A 25481-nucleotide genomic window follows, 5' to 3' on the forward strand; every position below is an offset into this window, starting at 1 on the left:
CACAAGAAAAATGAATTTCAAGCTGCCACCTTCATCTAGTCAAACCCCCAAATAGGTTTAAGTAGTTTGCCCAAGGTCACACAGATAGTTATATGGTGGCAAAGTTAAGATTCAGATACCTGACTCTATATCCAGCCATCTTTCTCCTACACCATAGCGTATTCAACAAGTACCTGAGTTTTGATAGTCTTAAGAACCACTGTCAAGCTAAATTATTTTCTGAAACCTTACAGCACTTTCATCAAATATTGGTCTTGCATCAGAGATAATTGTTCAATGAATCAACATCTTTTTCTGATGTCCATTCAGTCAAGTAGTTCTCTTCTATTAGGATTTTGTCTGTGTACCTAAATATGTGTCTCCTCTTCTCATAATGCCAGCCAGACCATCTGACCAGACCATTCCAGGGGTTGCTTGTGCATCCAGGGTACACTTAGTAGTGGGCCAAGACAGTGTGATTGTTTAGGAAAGCAATTCCAAATGAAACGTACATCTTTTCTTTCCCACTGTTGGTTTGATTCTAGCTGGGCCTCTTCTCTCTTTCATGCTACACAGATCATTGACAATATGCTGTAGATGGGTAAGGGAGACAAAGCATAGGATAGTGGAAAGAGTCAGGGAATAGTATCTGTTACTGTTAGCTACCACTCATTAGCTGTGTTACCTTGGGCAAGTCACTTAACCTCTGGGCCTTCCTTTCCTCCTCTTTACAATGAGGGAGTGAGTCTATACAATTTCTAAGTTAGCCTACATGACATGTAAAATCCTTTGTACTCCAGATTGTGATTTTACGATCATTTGATTTGACTTTAAATATTTTTGTTAATCTGAATTGTTTCCTAAGAGGAAAAGTTCACTTATATCACTTGATGCCAGAATGGCAAGTGTTTACCACAGGATTTTATTTCAATAAATTCCTCAGTGTGAGATGCTTCCTGTTGCTACCACCCCAGGAAAAGGCCACAAATGATGAATTGTATTCCAGTCGTGACAAATTTTTGAGTATCAGTAAATATGAACAGAAAATAAAGCAACAGCTTCTGGTTAATAGTTTTAATTGTACATGATCTTAGGCATACAATTTTCACTATTTAACATTTTGTATAAAATCAGTTATAATACACAAGTTTTTCAAATGAGACAATACTTATTAAACTAGCTAGTTTACAAGACATTATGATGAAGCTTTACCTGAAAAATACCTTAAGTAAAATAAACATTCGCTCTACCAGGTCCCTCTGATTTAAAAAATATGAATAGAAATATACATTTTAATTTAAAAAATCAAGACAATGATTAAATAAGTACTGATTAATCAGTTACACTTGAAAACATTTTATAACCTATACATGAGTGCACATTAGATAAAAGTCTGCAAATTATTAATACAAAATTGCAGTTCTCAAATCAGATGAACTGAGCTGCTGTCAATTTTTTTTCTCTCTCTATGAACTGGAGGTAATTTTTGACACACAATTAAGTGTCCAGTCTTTAAAAACACATCTGCAGCATTTCCATTTAGCAACATGGAGAATACAAAGATCTGGAGAGAGGAGGTGGGGAAGTTAATCCCACTCTGCCATTATTTGGTGAGAACGAATTATGAAAGAGTAAAGGAAAAAAAAAAACCACTGTCTTCAAGATGGGGCCAAGCAACAATTATTTTAAAAGCTTTTGATAAAATTCCACAAAGGGGAATGTGAGATGATATGAGAGAGGATGTATGAAAATAGAAAATTGAAGCTATTTTTCACAAAATTCTTTGAGTAAATTGCTTGTTGCCCAGAGAGAAAATGTAAATCAAATGAAAGGCATCACCTTTGGGTCTTTCTTACAGGAGAATGTCTCCCAAGAAAGCAACATCTCCACAGTATGTATCACAGTGGATCTTACTTCAGTCTCAAACATGTTGGCCCCAATCATTCTGATGGGGAAATCAGCTCCTAACTAAAACTTGGAGGAAAGAATCGAGGTAGAAATTTTGGAAAAATTTTCCCATGAAAATCCCCATGGTAAGGGGACTGAGGATTAGTACTAAATTTTTGGACTAAACAATTGTGAAGTTTAGGAGAGCAACCACACTGGTGGACAAGTAAGGCTACTTGTTGTACTGAGGCAATGCTTGGTGAAACAATTATTCACAGCTAGGTAAAAAAATACTTTCTAAAATTTTAAACCTGGCAGTTAAGACAGATCTATCTCTAATCTTCCTTTCTGCTAAGGGTTTTATAAGGGTTTTTTGTTTTTCATTTTGCTTCCAATAAATAAATTTTAACACTTCACAGACTCGGTGTTTTGTTCTGAGAAAAGGAAAAGGTAACAAAACAGTTACTTCATGATCAAAATAATTCAGATACAATTGTTTCTGTTTTATTCTCTTTTAAATGTCACTATTTCAGTCCCAAAGAGATGGAAGAGCTATTTAACTTGTTTAACCATGAATATGCAGAATGGTCATGAGAAATCAACAATGCTGTTGAGTACAGTTTTTTTAGGGGATCCTATCTGAATTTCGTCATGGTAGAGAGCAACAGATGGGGAATTTCCTTGACCAATGCAAATGGGCACTTTTTTTTCAACTTGGGTTGTCTTTGAGATGCCAAGGGCAGTGTGAAGTTAAGAAACTTCCCCAGGGCAACTGCTTGTTAAAAGTTGGACTTGAATCCAGACCTTATTAATTCTGAGGCTAGTTTTCTATCCACCTCTTCTGGGTATTTGGTTTCCTTTAAACAGGAAATCTCCTTATCTGACAAACTATTCTTTATGTTTAAGTAGTGCTTCTACAAAATGGGCTTAGAGTGAGAAACCTTAGAAGAACAATTTGATTATATTTTTAGAGATCAAAAAGGAAAAAGAAAACTGACTTCTAATGGGAATCTTTCCAGCAGCCATTCCCAGATGCTTCTTAATCCCTGAATATGTCCCTCTCCCTCCACCCCCACCCACATGCTCTGTCTGCTGTTTTCTTTGGCACATACCAGCTCAAGTCACTGAGGGCGGCCAACAAAGAAATGCTTTTTAACCAAACTCAGACGTCCTATGACTAATTCTGGTATGAACAGAGCAGATGAACATTAAACTATGAAGGAGAAAGATCCTTGCTGACATTTAAAATGGTTAGAAATTCAAGAAAGGCTGAGTTGAGGACTCACCACGTGATGGCAATTTGGAGGCTAAAATGTTTATGGTGGAAACACTTCAGCCAAGATTCTTTATTACTAGCCCCAAAACAAAATTGTCTTATTGAGATGGAAAGCAGAAGTTTTCCCATTTTGTTTAAAAGACCAATAAGTTTAATAAAGAAACTATAACTGGTTTAGATTTCAGCTTGATTATATATATATGGTTATTAATACAGGAAAATCTTTAAAGAAATGAGAGTCAGAATGAGAAAACAGACCTCAGAATTAGAGGCTTAATGTTATATTCACTTTTTATAACTGTGGGCTTCTCTTTCCTTTTTCTTCCACCCCTACCATAGTATAGCAAAATATTCTTTTCCCCATATGGCCTAGAGAGGAGCCAGAAGCTACATGGGGAAATGACTCCGCCTGTTGGCCAATTAATTTAATAGTTGATGTCCTAGCAGCCATTGTTTCCAGTCCTACCCTCAAATCATCTGTCTCAAGGGTGGAGAGGATTATTTTGTGCTAAACTGCAGGAACCTAGGTCAGTTACCAATTTCAGTGAGTTATGTGAGAGAATTATCCCTTTCCCCCCAAATGGAACCACTGTTTCAAAGCCATTTTTTTTTGCACTTACAGGCTATAATTACAATCATCCTTCAGCCCTAGTAGGGCCTGTTTTTTTTTCTTTTAACAACAGCTCTTAAAAATAAATTAGGTATAAAAATAAACATGGCTGACATTTATTCTATGCATTTGTATTTATATTACAAAATTATCCATTTCTATATTTCAATGTTCCAACTTCTCAAACTGGACTGCCTGAAACTGGTCTAATGCAATAACAATCATACACTTCATTCATGTGCATGTGGAAAAGAAATACATGTGAACTCAGGATACTCAAAGAGTCTTTGCCACTGGGCCCCCCATTATTGTATGTAATAAGATACATCAAGTTTTAAATTAAATTTCTGCAACTGTCATCTAATATTCACAGAATCTACTCTGCTTCGTTGGTTTGAAGAAGGCACTATACAAAGAGTTACATTTTTGTATACCCTAAATAAAGGCAATAAGTGAGGTCTGATATTTACCAATAACTGAAATCCATAGGTGTAAACCAATACATATGGTTTGAAACTAGGGAGAAGATCAGATAAGGGAAAAAAGCAACAGCAAAATTCAATTAAAGTAGTACCATAAGAAAAATTTCAATTACTTGGTAATTTTTGTTTTGTAAAGGAAAAGAAAAATCACAGTATTTTTTTTTAAAAGAAAAGCTTTCTCTGTTTGTGTTACTGGACAACAAAACAGTGACCAGTCACAGGGCTCTATTCACTTACTAAATGGTCTTAAGGATGAGAAATGAAGTTATGCAGCATTTGTACTATTTGAAACCAGTTCTCCTTGACCTTCTAAAGTAATGATCATATTCTTTCACTAGTTTTCAAATATTTTCTGAAAGAACCACTTTGTTTGTACCAAAACACACAACAGTGTTTATATAAGGTTACCAGTGAAACGCTTTTTGGTGAAAAGCAACAGTTTGGTGGTACTTTGCTAATTAACATGAAATAAATCAAATTACAGCAAATCAAGAAAAAATACTCTTTCAATAAAGCAGTTTCCTTCTACATCTTAATAGAACATAGCAAGGACAAACAGAAAATAAATATACAGAAGCCTGCCTTGAATTCTCCATTCCTTTGGAGGCCAAGAGCTAAAAATGATTGCCATCACAATTTATACACATGCACCAAACAGACTCTTGAACCCTCTTGACAATAGAGGGCTTCATATTTACACCTGAGACTAAATTTACAATAGGTTACTTTTGTTTGCCAAACTTCAAAGATTTCTTCACACAGATTTGACTTCGTCATCAAATCATTGGCCTCAAGACTCAACTAATTAAACTCTCATATACATTTTCTTCATTGACCAAGTCTCTTAGCTGGAAGCAACTGAGAATTTTTTTTTTGGTTTTTTGTTTGTTTTTCAAACAAACTGTGCTGGGTCCTATTGTTTTCCTTTTCCTAGAGGATTCCTTCAGTTCCAGCCACATTTTTTTTTTAATAACTTAACGCAAGACTGTTCTAGTTCTTGAAGTGGAGTGGCTACTGGGGAAAAAAAAAGATGTTTAAAATGAATCTGTAAAAATGTCCTGTATTCACAATACTGGTCAAAGACAAAATGATACAACGTTCTAATAAAAAAACACTTTTGCCAATATATGCTAAAATATCACAACATTTAAAATGAACAATTATAAGGTTCCTGGGGTACATTTTTAAGACAAATATTTTAAAAGTATAGTATAATTATTAACCATAAAAGAAGAGACAAGTGATGATGCTGGGCAAAAAATGATTCAATTCTGCAAGAAAAGAACATTAAAACAACAAAATTTGTATAAGCACATTTGTCACAAAGGATTTCTTTTCTTTCCTTCCTTCTTGAGAACTAGTGTAAAGGAAAGGAGAAAGACTGACGTTTTTGTTGTTCAGTCCTGTCTGACTCTTCATGACCACATTTGGGATCTTCTTGGCCAAGACACGATGTGGTTTGCCATTTTACAGATGAGGAAGCTGAGGCACATAGGTTTAGGTGACTCACCCAGGGTCACACAGCTAGTAAGTGTCTGACACTAGATTTGAATTCACATCTTCCTGACTCCAGGCTCAGCACACTATTCACTGAGCCATCTAGCTCCCCCAGAAGGACAGATAAAGGAATATTAACTACTTAAAAGACAGAATGAGGTAACAGAAAAGGCTCTGGCAGCTCCAGCAGTTTCCAGTTTAACTAAGAGCAGAATGATACAAAGGACATCTACCTGCCTTGTGGAACAGCATTTGAATACATTAACATCCTTGGTGAAATCCATTCTAATTATGGAAGGGCAGAGAGGTATGATCTGAAACTCCATAAAAAAAGAAAAAGAACTACACCTCAACTATTTAGGAATAACTCATTTCCTAGATTGTTCTAATCCCTCCCACCCCACTTCCTTAAGTGCAATACAACAAAAGAGCTAAAAGCAAAAAGTCATAAAAAGCACATGCTTTATTTAACTGAAGCAATTTAAAGTTCAAGTCCTGTCATGGAAAGAACAGATTCAGGATGACTGCCATCTATATATACTCATTTCCACTAGAACAGTTTTTATTTAATTCTCTTAATTGTCACAGTACACACCATGTTGGGTCTAAGTTGTCAGATTTGTTACTGGAGTTAACTTTAAAGTGATCTACTGACTTTGCCAAGCAATCAGATCCACTACTCATTACCTCCTGCCACCGGAAAAAAACAATAGTCAACAAGCTAATGATATTGGGACTGTTACAACCAGATGGAAAAGACAGAAATTCTAACGTTTCAGTAGTCACAGTACTAGAGATGGTTATCTGAGTTCCTGCCATCACAAGAGGCAAAGAAACAATGAATGAAATGTCACAAATTAAGAAGTCTTTTGGTAAAGAAACTAAAAAGCATCCAAAAGAACAATTAACAAAGAAATATTTAAATTTTATAAGCAACAGGACCTTAGACAGTTATCTTTGTTTACTACAACAAGTGTGTAAAACTGCATTTATTCAATGGCAACATGGATTAATCAGAATAAGAGGAGCTGGTTTTGGAATCAGGAAGATCTGGATTTTTGTTCTGCCTTTGACACATCCTGCTTGTGTGCGACTCCATGAAAGTCAATTAAGCCTCTCAGTATTCTAGGATCTCTAAGACAAGAAATTGAAAAGAAGGTGCTGCTCTGCACTGGCAGAGGGAGTTTTCTCATCTAAGAGCTCCCTAAATTAATGAAATCACAGGTACTGTCTCTATCTCGATCTCTATCCCTAGTCCTTCACTGTGAATGAATGGCTAGCAAGCAAAAACCCAGGCATAAATAAATACTATGATGATCCGGAAAGGCAGGTGTTAAAGAGAACAAGTCAACTAAAAGTAATAGAAATTACAATAAAAATAATTTTGTAGTGGGAATGAATGAATTTGTACATAGGATGGCTTCCTAGGAAAAAAATCAGTGATGTCTGAGTATGTAACCTTATAAAAAGAATGGGATTATTTAAATAGAAGATCTACTTAAGAGAACCAAATGAAAACAAGATGATGAAATCAGACTCCTGAAAATTTCTTAGCACTGCAAGATGTGATCTACGCTAAAATAAGGGTTTCAGAAAAATCAATGTGAAAATTCTTTCCATCTCCTAATGAAAATTAAATATAGACAAATCCTATATAACTAGCTAGTAAATGAATTTAGTTACTCCCCAAAGAGAAATGTTTAAACATTCCTTCAGCTACATCAAGGGATCAATATTTTATCACCTTCACTCTGTAGACCTAGGGAACAGAGAAGCATGTAACTCAGCTCCCCAACCTAACACTTCAAAGTCAAAGGATTCTGTTGGTCAATGAGCTGGCTTGCCACTAATCAAGGAAGATTTAAATGCCATTTCTCTCCATTTAAATTGCTGTAGTTTTATCAGAAGTTTGTGGCAAAGGATAATATAGCTGTAGGTATAGGGATGTGTATATATGCGCACACACACACATTACTATTGTGCACGCTTGCCATGTTAAACATGGTGGAATTTCCTTTAGGATGATGCGTAAGTAGAGAGGGAGTGGGAGTATGGCTAACACTTGTGCTTTATTTCTTCTCCCAATCATATTTGATGATTCTTTATCAGTTTGGCAAAGAAGCTCTCCAAAGTTGTAGAATTTTGCAACCTGAATGAAAACCAATAGGAAGTCATTTTATGAATTTCAATGAGAGTGCTTATAAAACATCTCAGCAGGAAATCACTTCATAAATAGAAGCAAATAAGAGAAGTAAATGATAGAATTGCTATATAAATAGAGCACCCATAGATGTAAACACATGAACAGCATACCAAGAGAAAGCCTCACAGACAAAACTACCAATACAATCAATCTCTGGGCCCCGAAGAAGCTACCTAAAACTCCAGGAGAAGAACAGGGTATGATTTTTTGTAATAAGTTGGATATTTAAAACAGACTCCAATGCTTGAAAATCCTTACTTTAGCTATTCTGAACTCTAGTAAAATGAATCAGATTATGCACATATTTCCCCTCAAATTCACCAAGAACTAGGTCACAAGTTCTACCTTTCAACAAAAGGTAGTGACTGCACGTCACATAAGTTCTTTCTCCAGAATGCCGGTATAGTTTTCTTAATTTCAAGAAATTAGGCCTATGAGTAAAAACAAGTGATACAAACATATGCAAATTAGAGGCAAAGAATTTGTTGATTATATGTTTTGTATAAGGAGTTTTCCCTTTAAAATAGCATAATTCCTGCTTTATAGTCTATTTCACCACTACCCCAAATCTCCTCTTTTCAATGCGGGTTTGGATGACTTAAAGTCTTTCTCACAGCTATGCAAACTACCTGCACACATGCTTTGTAACACTGAAACATGCTGGAAATCCATTCTTCCAAAGTGGTTATTTCAAGCACTCTCAAAATTACGCAAGCTGAATCCTCAAAATTTGCTCAGGAACCTCCACCACCAGAAGGGACAAATTTGGACCACTACAGACTTCTCCAGAAGGCTATGGATGTGAAAGGAACAGGAAAGCCCTCAGTGGATGTGATAAGTATCCACTAGATGGACAACCATGAAATGCATTGTAGCAGGACTCTAGTCTTGAGCCAGAGTCTTGGGTTCCATTTCACGATAAGACTAGAAGTCATTTTCCAGAAAAAAGCAAAAGTACGCTTAGATGTGTACAAAACCCTGGCTCATATTGAATGCCCAGGTGTTTATGCTGAAAAGAAAACAAACAAACAAACAAACCCATTTACAGTAATCAATGGCCCATATGACAAACTTAGATACCAGTATACTCTTTATCTGGACAATGAGTTTTTAATTCCTCTAAAGGTAATGGGAAAGCATATCCAACACTTTGGAATGAAAACTTTAAAATATCATTATCATAAGCTAAAAACATAGTTTTCAATTCTCCATGGTAATTTTCCACCTTTTAATGGTGGTACAAATGTACTGTGAAAAGGGAGATGAGAAGTAACTGGATAATCAATTTCCAAATAATTCAGAATAATCTCTGAGCTCAAACTCAATCTATACTAAAGGATACTTCTAGTAACCCACTTTTTGGTGCTACCAAATTTGTAATCTAACTCAATTCTGTGATAAAAGGTCTCTATATATCTACAGTGCTAAAGAAATCAGGAAAGGTAAATTTAAAGAAAAATAAAAGGAAAACTAAGTTTAGGGGAGAATACAGGTTTGTAGTTTGAGTCCCTGGTGGGGGAGGGAGGGGAAAGTGCACATCTACTTACAGATTTATGGGTATTCTGTAGTTATATACTCCTAAAACTATAGCTCACAAGCCCCAACCAGTGGGGCTACCCTTTCTAGTCAGGAATCGCAATTAGAAAGGAAAAAAAAAAAGGCACTGACTAAGACAGTGTAGTAAGAACAGTAGCTTCCAAACATTCACTGCCATAAACTAGAGTGCACCCTCACAAATACACGCCGTGATCCTGGGGAAGAGTGGGCCGTAAGAGCAAACAAGAAGTGAGACACACATAGAGACAGGGTAACTCAGTCCTCTGGTATTACAGGGCTGTGATATCCTTTCTTTTCTCATGGTATTTTTATGGTATTCTCTTCTAGACCCAATATCTTTGTTGGGCAAGTTGATCAGCCAATCTTTCTGTGTCTGACACTTTCTGCAGCTCAACTTTGGACTGTCAGGGCTAGATCTCTCGAACCCAGCCATCTCTTCTCAGCTGTCAGAGGTCATGCTTCTTGATGTGATTCTTGCTCTCACCCTCTCTTTGCTGGATTGCTGTCTCTTACTGAATAAGTAGTTCTGCTGCAAAATAAATGGCCACTGGAGAAAGAATTCCCATCCATAATCCTATTCTGCTGGCCTCTGTTAGAAGCACAAGGATTACATGAAGCTACTCCCAGTCTCACTACTTCCAGGGCAGGCTGTTTTGTTTTGTTTTTTTTTGTTGTTGTTTTTTAATATGAGGCAATTGGGGTTAAGTGACTTGCCCAGAGTCACACAGCTAGTGAGTGTTATTTGTCTGAGGCCGAATTTGAACTCAGGTCCTCCTTACTCCAGGGCTGGCACTCTATCCCCTGGGCTACCTACCTGCCCCAAAATTAGCACTTTTTTTTTTGTAAAGGCAATTGGGGTTAAGTGACTTGCCCAGGGTCACAGAGCTAGTAAGCAGGGTAGGCTGACTGACTGTTTTAGATGCTATATCAACAGCATGGCCAAAATTCAGCCAGCTGATGACTAGCAGCCCTTTCAATTCCTGCAGAGAAGTTTCTTCAGATTCTGTAAAGGGCACAGACATCTCTTTATACTTTAACACACTGATACCTTGTTATCTGTTACATTAATAATGATAATTTCTGGCTCTCTATCCACTATGCCCCGCTAGTTACACTGTTATCTGTTCCTTACTTTACATGGGGGGGGGGGCAATGTGTGCAAAACTACTACCGACATTGATAATGGAAAAAATGCATTCAAGCCTGCTGAAATGGCTAAGCCAATTCTGTATGTCCCTTTTAAAGCTGTTAGATGCTCTGTATTTTATCTATCCATGCAGGTCTTTTCTTCCTTTTACTCTCACCCAAACAGACTTAAGATGATGTTCACACAATTCTTTCTCTTGTACTCTATGTACCCACAATGTGATAATTTAAGCAGTTTACTCCCAACATAATGCATCTCATAAGAGCAGAGAGTAGGAATATGAAATGAGTTTTTAAAGTATCATCTAATGATCTGCAGTTTTTTAGACTGGAAATGTTGCAAAGGTGAGAGGTGAGGACTTTTTTTTTAAATTTAATTTCCACATCTTTGAAACTCTAAACTGACAAGGAAAAATAAGCCCTTCTGTGGCATATTAAAAAAAGTTCAGTGAAAAGTATGCAAACAAAGCAATCATGTTTTGCTACTTTTATATCTTTCCTTTTTAACTAGAGGGTCTACCACCTTCTATTACAGAGTTTTATTGGCATACTCATTTTGCAAATGCACAGTAAAATAAGCCAACCATCAAAGAACATTCTTTACCCCTTGTCCTCTGGACCTTCTGCAATCTTTGACACCTGCCCCCCAACACATTTGATAACATTAATTTCCAGCTATACTACTGTGCTAGCTGGTGCAGTGGATAGAGAGCCAGGCTTGGAGTCAGGAAGACTCATCTTCCTGAGTTCACATCTGGCCTCAGACATTTTTAGCTATGTGACCCTGGATATTAACCCTGTTTGCCTCAGTTTACTCATCTGCGAAATGAGCTGGAGAAGGAAATGGCAAACCACTCCAGTATCTTTGCTAAGAAAATCCCAAAAGGGGTTATGAAGAGAAGAATACAACTGAAACAACCAAATACCAGCTACTGGATTTTTCAAACATGTGGATTTATCTCGGAGCAGGGCTTTGGGAAAGAAAGCTCCCTCTACTAAGGACAATCACCAAATCACATGTAAATTATAACCTTAGCAGAATTACCTGGGAGTACTAAGAGGCTAAATACCCAGTGCAGCATGGCTAGTATATTGTAGAGGCAGGAGTTGAACCCAGATTATCTCAACCCCAAGGCCGACTCTTTCCCCCTCAGCAATGCTCCTTCTTGCTTCCTATATTACTGCCCTTAACCGTGTAAGGAAAAATTATTTTGGTTAGCATTATTTAGAAATTTATGCTTTGTAAGACTTGGTTATAACGTCGCACCTTTGTGAGGTTTGTGACATAGGTTTGCTATTTCATAAATGTGTATCTGTCGGGTGTGACTGTATCTTGGCACCTACCATTTGGCAAAGAATTAGAATCAGAATCAGATCTTGCTACAGGGATGTCCTTAAAATTTTTTACTTTACTTTAGTTTAACAAATTTGCTCCTCACTCATATGGCTATTTAGCGCACATTCAAGTTGAGAAGGAGAATGCTATATCGAATGAAATAACTGGGACATAATAAAAGCACATTTGAAATGGGAGATGGAGCACTAGACTTGGAGTTAGTGGACCTGAGTTCAAGCCCCATTCTTCTTGTGTGATTCCAGGCAAATCATTTAACCTCCATAAGCTCTACTTTCATCTATAAAATATGGAAAGGTTGGAATAGTATCTCTAAGGTCCCTCCCAATTCTAATTTATATGACTATTAAAAAAATCACATGCACAGCTCAATGAGTGATTTAAAAAAAAATACCTAAGAGGACCACTATATAGAGCTTTATAAAGACCCATTTATCTCATATGAGTTTTACAATCACCCTGTAATAAAGAAATAATGCAAGTCTCATTATCATCATTTTACAAATAAGAAAACTGAAGCACAACCATATTGAGTGACTGACCCACGGTGACATAGTTATTAAGTAGCAGAAACAAGATTTGAAGCTAGATTATTCCCTTCAGAATGAATTCTATTTCTACTCCCACTGCCTCTGTTTTCTATTCCCTCTTCTACCCCAAAGGTACTTTCAATAACAATGTTGAAGCCTAATTGGGATAGATGATATGGCTATGTTACTTAATTTTGTTACAAAGTTCACTTTTCATTATGGGAGGCTGAGAAAAATTGCTAAGTCCAAACTACTTGGCATAGTTTCTGAGTGAGAAAAAGAGAGGAACAGTCACAAAAGAAAATGCAGTGGAAGGCATATTTCATCATAATTGTCCACATCAGCTATCCTAATAATTTGGACAATTTCACTAACGGTCATATGTGGAAGGAGTTCTTCCAAACTCTAAGAAGGAGCTCTGAGATCATCTGATAGGAACATATGAGAGCACAGCAATTCCTAACTTCATAACATGTCAAAAACAAGAGCTCAAAGCTTCTAGTGTCCAGAATCATTTATGGCTAAACCAAAGCATGATACAACATTAAAAGTTCCAGAAATTCACAGTGCATTAAAAGGGGCAGATTTTAGTATTGTTTTTGATCCCTGGGAATCTGTTTTCTCCAATGGTAAACTCCAGTTCCTGTGGTGAACAGGGGTGGTCCAAAAAGCTGTGCTAAAAAAGCAAAGCATGAATCTTTTTAGAAAGGTAAGATTCTTTCCTCACCTTTTAAAACTGCTTTTTCTTGTAGCAGATCTGGTAGTTCTTTGAAAAATGCCTGAACTGTCAGAAATGTTAGGTTCAGATGTTTTACTGCTCTGAACACTGGACTGAAGAATTACTCTGAAAAGTTGGAAAAAATAAAATCATAAGAACTGTAACTGTTTTCAAATTGTTGACAGAAGCCATTTTTTCTAATATAAAACATATTTTCATTATGGATTGATGTTTCCAGAAACAAATTTGTTCACAGATGCTGAAGCATGTTTTGTAGCATATGTCCTCTGTAATGAAAGGCATTCTTGATGTGTTATGTGTTGTCTATTAATCCTCCTTCTCAGGAGAAATATCAGGATTATTAATTCCCCTTCCGCGCCCCATCTAGTGTGCTTTGGGGAATCTAGATGAGCCTTTGACTTTTAAATCAACCACAAACAAAAGAGAAAAACATCACCCCTATGTGTCTAAAGTTAAAATGTAACTTCTAATGCCTAATGGTTTTCAGCTATGAAAAATTAGAAGTCACTTCAATTCTCAAAGCCACCAAGTCCATAACTGATACAATTACAAACAGTAAGAAAGAACTAAAAACACTTAGCTCTCTGGCTATGAACATTAAATAAGATGCCTTTTTATGACTTCATCATCTATTCAGCAAATATGAGTCTCATCTGGGTTATATCAATTATACATTAGTATGGCAACAAGTTCCTACTGAAATAAAAGTTTAATGCTTGAATTATTCCAAAGTATGGAAAAAGTAGGACAGTGATAGTGACTGGCTGGATCTCTTATTTCATATGCATAGGGAATTTCCAGGTCAGGAAAATCCTTTTCCAAAGCAGGTGCCGCCTTCTCTGCAACTGAAAAGTCTTAGATTAAGTGACTTGCCCAAGGTTATACAACCAGTATATGTTAGAACCAGAACTTGAACCCACGTCTTGACGGCTCTGAGATCAGCTTTCTATTCACTAAATCACTCTGTCTCTCAACATTCGGTTATTGTATTAAGGGAGCAAAAACAAAGTTATACATTTTGGGTCACTTTAAAGAACTTGGTTTCTCAAAAAACAAACAAAAGCAAACAAAAACCAAATATCTCTTACACTTAACATAATTGTGCCCATGGATTAGAAATAAGAAACCCAGACAAAATTCACGTTTCATAAAGAATAAATCATATGTTTCACAATATTGTTACAAGGCAACAGCAGAGAACAGAATGGTGGCTCAAAGAAGAAGGGAAGTGATTTTGAGTCCCTCCTCCTTTGCCCCTCATGGTATTGATCTCCACCAATAAGTTGAGAGTCCATTCCAATGGCTTTGGAACTTGGATTACATTTTAAAAATCTAAACTTCCAAGTCCATTCAAGCTGCTCAGCTCAAATACTGATGTTTAACAACAACAAAACTTGGATTAACTGGAGGGGGAAATTTTTATTTTTTTCCACTTTTCACTTGTGCATTCTTATGATACAGTATCTTAATAATGATAATTTACAAGATTATACATATATTTTTGACTGGACATGTGATTTCATTGGTATAGGGAACTCTAGGCAAGGAAACTCCTACCAATTCAGATCAGCATCTTATGGGCAGCTGTCTTAGAGAAGTTGGCCGTGGAGTTTGGAATTTAAATGACTTGCCCAAGACCAGAAATAGGACTTCAACTTGGGGCCAGCACTCTGTGGAGTATGCCATGCTGCCATTCTGGATAATGATGCTTTTAAAAATTATTTTCTTTGTTGAGCAATGACTAGTGGTCAGAACACATTCCTCAATCCTAAGAATATATTCTACCATTTCCTCCTCCAATTATTTCTGCATGAATAACAACAAGAATAGTAATAATAATAATTCCTTATAATTTAATGATCCTAAGGTACAGCAGTTCCAACTTAAGTCCCGCATCTGACAGTTTTCGCTAGGTATACATTTTTGGGGGCTGTGGCTACTACTTAACCAAAGGGAGTTAGTCACTTTATGACCCAGTAAAGATGAAGAACTCCTATAACAAGGTTAGCACTTCTTTAACCACAGTGCAAAGCAGCCCAGCAGGGTAATAAGCCAAAAGACTAATTTCCACCACTACTGCTGACAGCAAGTATGCTTTGCTTATCACAGAATCACTAGAAATCTGGAAGCGCTTCTCAGGGATTCATTATCTAATCCATTCCATGACTGTGCCAAGACCATAACAGAAAAATCAAGCCTTTTTCTCGACAGCTTTCCAGGCCAGACTGACATATTTGATGGTGGGGAAAAACGGCTTTGTTTTCAAAGAAGACAAAGCATGAAATCATCCTTCAAATATTCAACAGCTTGTTAAAATCTCTCTCCCTCACTTCAGAGGGAGATGAATTGTGAACTAATTAGCCAATAAGCACCTTTCAATTGATTTGGAATTTGTCACAGTCAAGTCACCTGTGCTGAATGTTCCAGGGAAAAAAAATCTCCAGGGCACAGAACTATAATTAGACAGTTAAACAGGGCATCACTGGTCTCAGCTGAGATTATGCATTCATTCATTCACCTGCCTATGTAAAATAAGAAAATGTTTAGTAATACACGTATGTGGAAAGTACATGAATAATAGTTTTCATTTGGGGAATTCAGCCAACCAATGAATCAATCTATAAAACATTTAGTAAGCACCTATTATGTGCCAGGCACTGTGCTCAACCCTGGGAAATTTACTACATTATATGACTTTTCAACCTCACAGAATTTGCTGTTAAACCATTTATTAAACACATAGCTTGAGCCATAGTCTTCGGAATTTACTATAGATCAATGAAAGTGAGAGGAAATAGGATACCCCAAAATTAGGTCTTCTTAGGGTCATGGTCACTCATCCTTTTCCTTAGCTTCCACATCTATTGATTATATCTCTACCATCTCTCCCATACTCATTCTCCTCTTCTCTACTGGCAATGCTATAACTTTGATATAAATCTCTTAATTCATCTATCTGGTCCCATTTTCTTCCCCTTCTGATCCATTACCACTATTGCCAGACTAATCTTCCTTGTGCATAGATCTTGTTATATCACAGCTCTGTTGAACACTTTCTCATGACTCCTTATTGCCTATTGAATAAAATCCAATTTCTTGCAGTCTCACTTTCAATGCCCTTCATTATCTGATGGGCATAACCTTGCTTTTCTAACCTCATACTGCTCCCTTCATGTGATCTAGCCCAGCTGATCACATGCACGTCTCTCCATACTCCTGCATTTTTGTTTTTTTGCCTCCAAACCTTTGCTCATACTCTTCCCTATTATGCCTGGGTTAGAAACTTTTACCCCCATCTATCCTGGCCTATTGGAAGCCTATTTTATAGTCAAAGTAAAGTGCTACTTCCAAGAAGCCTCTTCTGATCCTCTCAAGTGGTAATGACTTCTACTCCTTCAGAATATTATTTATGTCCTGATACACTTATGCTTCAGTTTGAACTACATTTATTTGTGTATGCGTTAATAATACTCCCTTATTAGACTATTAAGATTCATGAAGACAGGGCCTGTGTCTTACACCATTGTTGAATTTCCTTCTAGCACCTATCATGGTGCACTAGAACTACTTTTGAGAAGGTAGCATCATTTGATGAAATACAATGTTTCATCTTACTCTGTTGCATCCCTCAAATCAAGCCACTGACATTGCTTCATTAAATACAGTACCTTTCAGGTATACTTTCCCCCCTTCTACTGTCAAATCTTTCATCAAAGTTCTGTTTCCCGTGGTTTTTATTTACAAGCCCCTTCTCTTCTCACTGGTTCTCATGTCTTTGAGCCTCTGTCAGCTCTGAAACTTTAAAGAATTTGCTACCCTGAAAGGGAAAGTACTCAATGCCTTTCATGCCACAAAACTGAATATTTAATGTGAACATGCTCCTCCCAGGGGAGGAATCAAAGGCCTCATCCATCTGGCTATTCTTTCCACTGTTTTCACCTAGTATTCCAGTATCTGAACAACACAGAACAACATGGAAAGAGCTGGTGTATCTGCTATTCTATTGAACCAAACTGAATTAAAAGAAATTTCTGAACAACCACAAATGGTGTTCAGGAACACACTGAAGCAATCCAAGTTCCTGAAGTACCTTCCCATTGGATCAAAGAAAGCTTAAGCTATAGTCAGTATAGTTTTAGAGATATTTTCTTTTATTCAAATTCTTTAAAAATAGGGAGTCCATGCATGTCACATATATGATTTTCCTATCTAGGACATCCTAATCTCTGCAACTTGGTATAGTGGACAGAGAACTGGTCTTATAGGAGGAAGGTCTGGGATTGACTGTCACCTCTGACACCCACCTCCTGGCTCTGTGACCCTGACAGCATTGAGGAGGTTCTAGTCTGCATTGGTAAATGAGAGTTCCTTCTAGCAATAAAAGCACCATTTCAGTCTCTCATCCTAATTTTTAAACATGCCAGATCACAGATTGCTGTTTAAAAAAAAAAATACTGATCAGAAAAGAGTAGCTATGTTACTGATGGAATCAAATAACCTCATCTGCCAAGAGGATGGTGAGAAGACAGCTGTGGTAGTCAACACAGTTTATTTCAGAGCTGTAGAGCCAACAGATAACAGAATGATACCATCTAATTTTGATCCCTCATCCTGTTGTGATCCCTGAAGTAAGCAACTGTTAGAAACAAATGTGAAAAGAGATACCGCATAACAAGGAGGGGAAAAAAAAGGCAGCCCATAGGGCTTAAGGGTTTGCATTCAAGTTTACAAAACTACCATGAAAGAGACAAAGTGCTGGATCTGGAATAAGAAGAGCTTGTTCAAACCCTTCTCTGATGCTTCCTATTTGTGTGAGCCTGGACAAATCAATTTATCACTCAGATCCTCATTTTCTTCCTCTGTAAAATGAAGATAACAACATACCTATAATGCCTCCTTGCAGGCTTTTGTGAGGTTCAAATATAAGGAAAGTACTCTGCAAACCTTATGGTGCTGTATATTTTTGGTTATTATATTAATTTTATAGATGAGGAAACAGTTTCCAAGAGGTTACTCTGACTTGGCCAGAGTCCCATACACACTATGTGTCAGAGGTGGCATCTGTACTCTGCCCTCCCCACTTGGGACTCCAACCCTAATGCTACTTCCACTCTTGCCTCACAAATAAGCAACTGTTGAAAGGAGATTAAGAACAATGACGGATGTGAAAAAACAACAATGATAACACTTTGTTTCTTCTGCTATCGGTGCATCTCCTATGAAAAGAATAGCTTATATCTCAGCCACCTGCAAAATTAAATAAAAATAAGATTGCAGCTGTCTGCAGAATACAGATGAGAATTCTAAACATGACAGTTTTAAGTTGGTCTAGAAATACAAAAGAACAAAAGCCAGGAATAGTTACAGAAGACAAGAAGATATTAAGAGACGGATCTTTCAAGATGAACTCTACGTATCATCAAATCTCTATAATAATTTAAAAGCTGCAGCTTGTTCCTTATATTCCTCATCTACTTTATGGGCTAATATGTCCATTAAATGCTCGTCCTCCTTAGTGCAGGACGAGTTAGTTGAAAGTTAAGTTGTCACCTCTTTCCAACAAACCAATCCTTGCAAAATTTGCAAATATTCTGGAACCTTAAGAAAGTAAAAAGTACCTCTAAAAGGAAAAAGTAAAAGGCAGTACAACCTTATAACTGTATATTAGTTAAGAATGTCATAAGCAAGAATAAAATGAGGGAGAGTTAGTTTCCCCTCAAGAATAAGTGGGGAGAAATGAATTTTCAAGATCTTAAATTCTGAATTACAAGTGGAATTTCCAGTCTTTTCAAGCCATACTACGAGCCCAATGAGTACCAGATTTTACTCTTGGTTGAAGCAGGCTTCTACTTCATCTTTGGAGCAGAAGATCTTGGCAATCTATTATAGACTGTAAATTAAGCCCAAGATGGGACAAGTCAGAAATTCTAGAGAAGGAATATCAAAGAAAATAAAAGAGATAACTTCGCTTTATTGTTACCCTGAGGACTCTGGTATAAGTTCTTCGATATTTTTTCTTCCCAAATTGTTCTTCTGTAACAAAGAAGTCTTGACTCTTCATTGCCATGACTTTCCTTTTGAAGTTGATTATCCCAAGAAAATGTTTACTTCAATAACAATCTTTTAGAACATTTTTATGAAAACAACTTTTTAGGGGAAGTACGGGGAGAAGAATGATGGTGGTGGTGGTAGTGGGAGGCTGCAGTCATCTTCATTCATAAACAACCCTATGAATCCTGCCCCTGTGAGTCTTCTTCCCTTCTTATTTTGATTTGACAGAAAGTGTTGAAAAGCTGTACCTATTGCAATTCCCCAAAGTGAGGGAAATAGAACATTTAGACTGGGGAAAGAAAACAACCAAAACTTAATAGAGGGGAAACACTGAGGCTGTCATGTGGACAAAAGACAAAACTGTCATAATGGCTGGATAACAGATTTTAAGAAGGAAGTTGAAGGGCATCAATCACCATTTAATAAAACACCAACAGAAGAATTCTTCTCATTGAACCGGAAAGGTGAGTAAACTAAAGAATACATTCTCTAAGAGAAATTGCACACACAAATTCAATAGAAGAAAATCAAAATCAAAACTAACTTCATTTCATGAGTATGGGATGAGACAAAAATTATCACTGTCCTTATTTTTATATTTTTTATTTCATCTATTTATATTTTATTTCTAAGACAAAATCAAAAGATGGATATTTTAAATGTGCTATATGTTATTAACCCCTTCAAACAGTTGACATGAACAGTTTTCACCAATACTCAAAAGAATCTTTAAAAAAAATGCAAATCAAATTAACCTTTACAATAAAGCCAGGAGAGGGAGAATGTGGATAAACACATGCATCATGAGAAACATACTGGACACCAAAAGTGAGTAATAGTAGAGAAATGGAATGGGACACTTACACAGTGGCTATCTGTCAAAGGGTCCTGATGGTTACTAGGTTCTTAAACCATCTAGACAGAATAGCAGGATGGGAAGAATGCAGTCACAAACAATCCACCAGATGACCATACTACATAGTGCAGAGGTCAGCACAGCTAGGATACATCTAGAAAGGGATGGGGGAGGAAAAGAACAAACGTTCAAATTGGGAAACAAAAACAAAAAAAGTAAGCTGAAGTTGAATCTTAGCCCCATGGAAGTTTGGGGAAAGTAATGTAAAAAATAAAAGCTAAATGGGATTTTGACAAGTCTTATGAAAAAATAATTTTATCATTTTATTTGGAGCCAATGTAAAAAGGAGAAGTAGACTAATTTTCAGAGGTTAGAAGAAAAAAATAAAACTCAGAGAAAGCACACTTAATGTAGGAGAGAGATGAATGGTACAGAAATGAGGTATGAATCCAATAATGATGTCACTCAATGACACTGCTCTTCAGCTTGAACCATAGCATGCTTTTGTTTTGGTTTTTTGACAGTCAAAAACTAATTTCTAACTGGGAAAATTGTGTTAACTAATTCTATTTTATAATGACATTGATTCTAATTTCAGGATAGTTAAACAACTGAAATTCCAGGCTCTTAACTCCCTTCCTCACCAACATTCCCTGCCAGAAAAAGAAGATGAAAAAAGTTTAACTATAGAAGATCACAGCAACACAGCCATTGATGATGTTCGAAGGCAGATCATTTAAAATGTTATTATTGTGCTACGGTACTATCAGGTTATGTGTTGCGTCTATACTAGTGAGACTGATTTCATAAACCACACACAGACAAAATACTGTTCATCTGCTTTTTATATAACTTGTGTGTGTGTGTACTAGGAGCAAAAAACATAGCACTTTTGGTAACATTATACAAGCATACACACTTCAGACATTATGATACGAAGAAAACAGTTTCCTTTTCAAAATTTTCATTTTAGTTTTCCTTAGTTTATGATCCCTTATGAGCATCTAATATAATTTTGTTTCTTTAATTTTTTTTCCCCTTCTGAATAGTTTTTAACACAAGCTAAAGACCTCTTTTCAGCCTGAGCATTCTCAACCTAGAGAAAAAGCATGGTATAATGGACAAAGGGCTGAACCTGGATTAAAGAAGATCTGCGTTCAAATCCTGCCTGACATTTACTAGCTATGTAACCCTGAGCAAGTCACTTAATCCCTAAATGCCTCAACAACTCTCTAGGACATTTCTACCTAACTTTCTGGCCTTATTCTATGCATCAATCCCCTTCATGTTCCCTAGTTTCCTTCAAGGCTCAGTTCAAGTGTCACCTTTTACATGATGACTTTCTTGGTTCCTCCAGTTGCTAGTGCCCTTTTCCCCTCAAACTGTTGTGTATTTATTTTTCACACAGTTATATATGTATATATTATCCTTCCCAACAGATGATAAGCTATTTTAGGAGAGAAAATGTTTTTTTTTCCTCTGTATCCTCAGCACCTAGCACAGTGTCTCACACAGAGTAGCCTGATTGATCAGAAAAGTGGCACTTCATCCTAGCAGAGGCAATTTCCACAGAGCATCAACACAGACTTGGAGATGAAGCCTAGAAGTCATCTAGTGAAACCCCTCATTTTATAGAAAAAGAAACCGAGGTCCACAGTAACATAAATTAAATCACAGCAACTCTGTGTACTTGTGTGGCATGTGGCATGTGGCCTCACAACATATTGGTCTGGAAACTCTCAGGAAGGGTTGGTCCATTTTTCGGTAACCCACAGTTAACTTAAATGGCTCTAATAAAAATAATATAGGCCAAATAAAAGTAACATAGAGACTAAGAGACTTGCCCATAGTGATATGTCCAGTTAACGGCAGAGTTAATGAACTTAACCTGATTCTCAATTCAGGGCTCCACATTGCCTCAGCAGAATGATATTCATTCTGTTTGTTTGTTTAAAAAGGACTTTACTGCTAGCTAAAATTTATTGTTAAGGGCATCTCAAGCCTTCCTCCTAATTTCAATGGGGCTCCCCTCAGAACAAGAAAACAAAGAGATGGTTATAATGGAAATAAAGAAGCTAAATAAGCAGGAGATTATAATGTTGCGAGAAGGTAGAAAGCAAGATTTGTTCTAGGTAATCCGAGACGTGGAACACCCACAAAGAATAACCAAGGGCTTAAGAGTATTTTATAATTTTGCTTTTTTGTTTCCTTCTGAAAACCAGGTTTAAAACTTTATTCACTCAACAAATATTTATGGAATCTCTACTGCACACAGAAGACTGTGCTGGCTATTGTAGGAGATGCAAACAAAAAAACAACCAAAAACAAAGAAAAAAACAGTTTCACAGTTCTTAACTTCTAGGAATTTACAATCTAATCTGTATACCATCATTTGAATTCAGTTTCCCCAAACAAAATGAAATAGCTTAACCTAATACCTATAACTGAATTAGGGATCCCCTGATAGCACTGGGGCTTTGCAAGTATGGATAGGGAATCAATAAAAGAGAGGTTTGAACCTATTCATTATTTATTTCTCTAAAGCATGTAAGTTAGACAAGCCCAAAGATGTCTAGGTAAAGTAAGGGTTAGGTGGTGTTTAGATGGAGGCAGATGCTCAGATTGGCAAAAGGGAAAGTAACAGGTTATTGGTTTTGTTCAATATTTTTCTTCTGTTTTTGCTTGTTTGCTTCCTGCTATCCCATTACATATTCTATTCCATTGTGAGCCTGGGGAACTACACACACATTCAATCAAAAAGAACCTGACCACTGCAGACCATACATAATCTTCAAATAAAGGCTTTTGATAATGTTCACACAGTTCATTTTTATTTTCACTCAGTGACGCCTCTTTTACTTCATCACACAACTCTGCCATCACAAGACTGTCTTCTGTCTCCACCTGCAGCCTTTGGTACAGAAGGAAGTAAATATTTCAAACCTTATATGTTTTTAGACAGTTTGAACTCTTGTAGGGAAAAATGAGTACAATTGAATTCAGGGTCTCAGAAAATCCTGAGTAACTGGTACCTAACTGGAACTCTCTATTAAACAGATCTTATTTCTCCTTCTCAGAGTTTGACTTTAAAAAGAAAAGGGCTAATCTCAAGAACAACTCAAGAACAACAGACTCATCTAAAAAAAATAAAAATTGGGTATGTCCTGGGATAAGCACAGGTTCTGTTTAGTTTCATATTCTTCCCCCACCTGTACCATCAAAACAAGGCCAATAATGGTCTACTTGAGGCAGTGTGAGACCTTAAAATCATCCAGGATTCAATTATGTTTCATCTGCAATATTTTATACTCCACTGAAATCCTCCTCAGATGCCTCACTATAGTGTGGAGGTGATTTTGGGTTCTCAAAGCCTATGCTAGCCACTCAAAACTTTGGGGGAGAGAAGACCTACTATGCTACAAAGGATCTAAGTATAAACCTAGTGAGGAAATAGAAGTCATTATCTAAGAACCAACACTAGCTATGTTTGGAAATTCATCATCAGATTGGCTGTAAGATGATGGCATTTTTGGCCACAGCTATTCTCAAGGACTGTCTAGTATATTAGAGAGAGGTTTCAATTAGTATCAGTGCAGAAAGAACACACACCAAAGCATTAATCCCTAAAGTAATTAATGCCAGGAGCAATAAAGTAATAATTAACATCTAAAAACATTTTCAATAAGAGTTGAAAGAAAAAAGGTTTTTAGAGCTAACTAGAAATTAATCAGAAAATTTAATTTCCCCAAATACACCATTCCCAAGTGTTCTAGTTAACTGAGGTTTTACTGTGTTGTGTAGGAAATGGCTGCTTGATTAGTATTAATGGCTATCCAGAAGCTTCACTGTAAGGTTACTCTTGAGATCCATAGGGCATTATTGGTGAAATGGCATGATAGGGAAATATTTCTGGTAATTACTTGGATAGTAGCAAAGGCAGAGATGTCTAATAAAGAATTCTACTTTAGAAAGAGCTACTTTCTAGTGTGAACATCAACATGTAACCAATATTAAGAAAAACTTGATTCATTTGTATCTATAGCTAGTTGATGTGAAGTCTTTAAAAAAAGAGAGAGAGAATACTATGGGGATTTAAAAAATGAGAAAGGAAAAACTATAAAAACTATACAGCTTGTATGTTTTGGGGGGCATCCTTGAGGGTCTTGGACATCTCTCCACTCTCTAGTTACCACAAGCACTAACTGTTTAGCTTGGAGAGCTCAAAAAGTAGTAGGACCCCAATAAGATCAGAGATGGCCTACTAGGTTAAGATATCCAGACTTCAAGCTAATTTACTTTCATCTTTTACTTTCCAGGCAAGCACAATACTTGGTACTGTGTTCTTATATTGCTTTGGGAAGGAAGAACTCTGCCACTATTTTTCTGCCATACCAGAAGCTCTGAACAATGTAACTTACAGGCTTGCACAAAACATCAGTACAACAACCAAAATTGCCTCCTTCCCTTACCAATGGTAGAATCTTCTCTGTGATTCTGCAAGTAATTTCTCTGAGAGGAATTTTATGTGCATATGCAAAATTTCACTAAGTTTAATCAATTAATTATTTCCCTATAATTAGACAAGAATACTAATAACTCTGTGTCTCAGCTGACTAAATTCTGTCTCCTCAAAATATAGGCTTTTTGCAGCTTTAGCGCGTGCGCGCACACACACACACACACACACACACACACACACACACACACACACAAATCCATACAAAGTTAAAAGGAAATATGGATACAGAGTGACCAATTATCCAGGATTTCAGGAAGCTTGGTGGAGCCCCATGGAAATACCCTGGAAACAGAAAAACAAATGAGGTATAATACTTTATACATATATAGATATTGGCAACCTCTACTACCATTTTTTAAAACAGCATTTATAAACTGTTCTGAAATGCAATGATATACCTGAAACTTTAAAATGGCATTGAAGGAAAAACCTGAAAAGAGAACACACTTTGCATATGCAAAAAAACACAAAACAACAAACAAAAACAAAACCAACCAAAAAAAAAAGACTTACGTTAGAGGAATTGAAGTAGCTGATTTTGCCCTTCTTCTACTTTTCAGAGCAAGTAGCTTATCACCTTGTGTCATTCCATTTATTTCATCACCATCATCACTGTACTGTATAAGTAAAAAAACACTGAGCTAATGATTTTAAGTTGCATCTTTAATTGCAGCAAAGATCAACAGTTACTTTCTGACACAGTGTGAAGGTATATTTCAAATTTGTACTTAAACTTTTAAAATGTCTTCTCACTTTAGAATAAAATGACCAGTGAATTTCAAGAAATCTGTTGGA

The 25481-nt window shown here is 36.6% G+C and overlaps 1 protein-coding gene across 1 annotated transcript in view; it reads right to left on the minus strand.

The window, feature by feature from the left end:
- Window positions 1-1038: 1038 nt before the first annotated feature.
- Window positions 1039-25481, minus strand: part of CDC14B (cell division cycle 14B) — a 104689-nt gene continuing 80246 nt past the window's right edge. The window contains 3 exon segments of the mRNA XM_078153012.1: window positions 1039-5248; window positions 13249-13365; window positions 25200-25303. Coding sequence (XP_078009138.1) covers window positions 5209-5248; window positions 13249-13365; window positions 25200-25303 — 261 coding nt within the window. The 3' untranslated portion in view covers window positions 1039-5208.

Source organism: Phascolarctos cinereus, unplaced genomic scaffold (assembly GCF_003287225.1).
Source record: "Phascolarctos cinereus isolate Bilbo 61053 unplaced genomic scaffold, phaCin_HiC Scaffold_4;HRSCAF=312, whole genome shotgun sequence".
In the NCBI taxonomy this organism is placed as follows: domain Eukaryota; kingdom Metazoa; phylum Chordata; class Mammalia; order Diprotodontia; family Phascolarctidae; genus Phascolarctos; species Phascolarctos cinereus.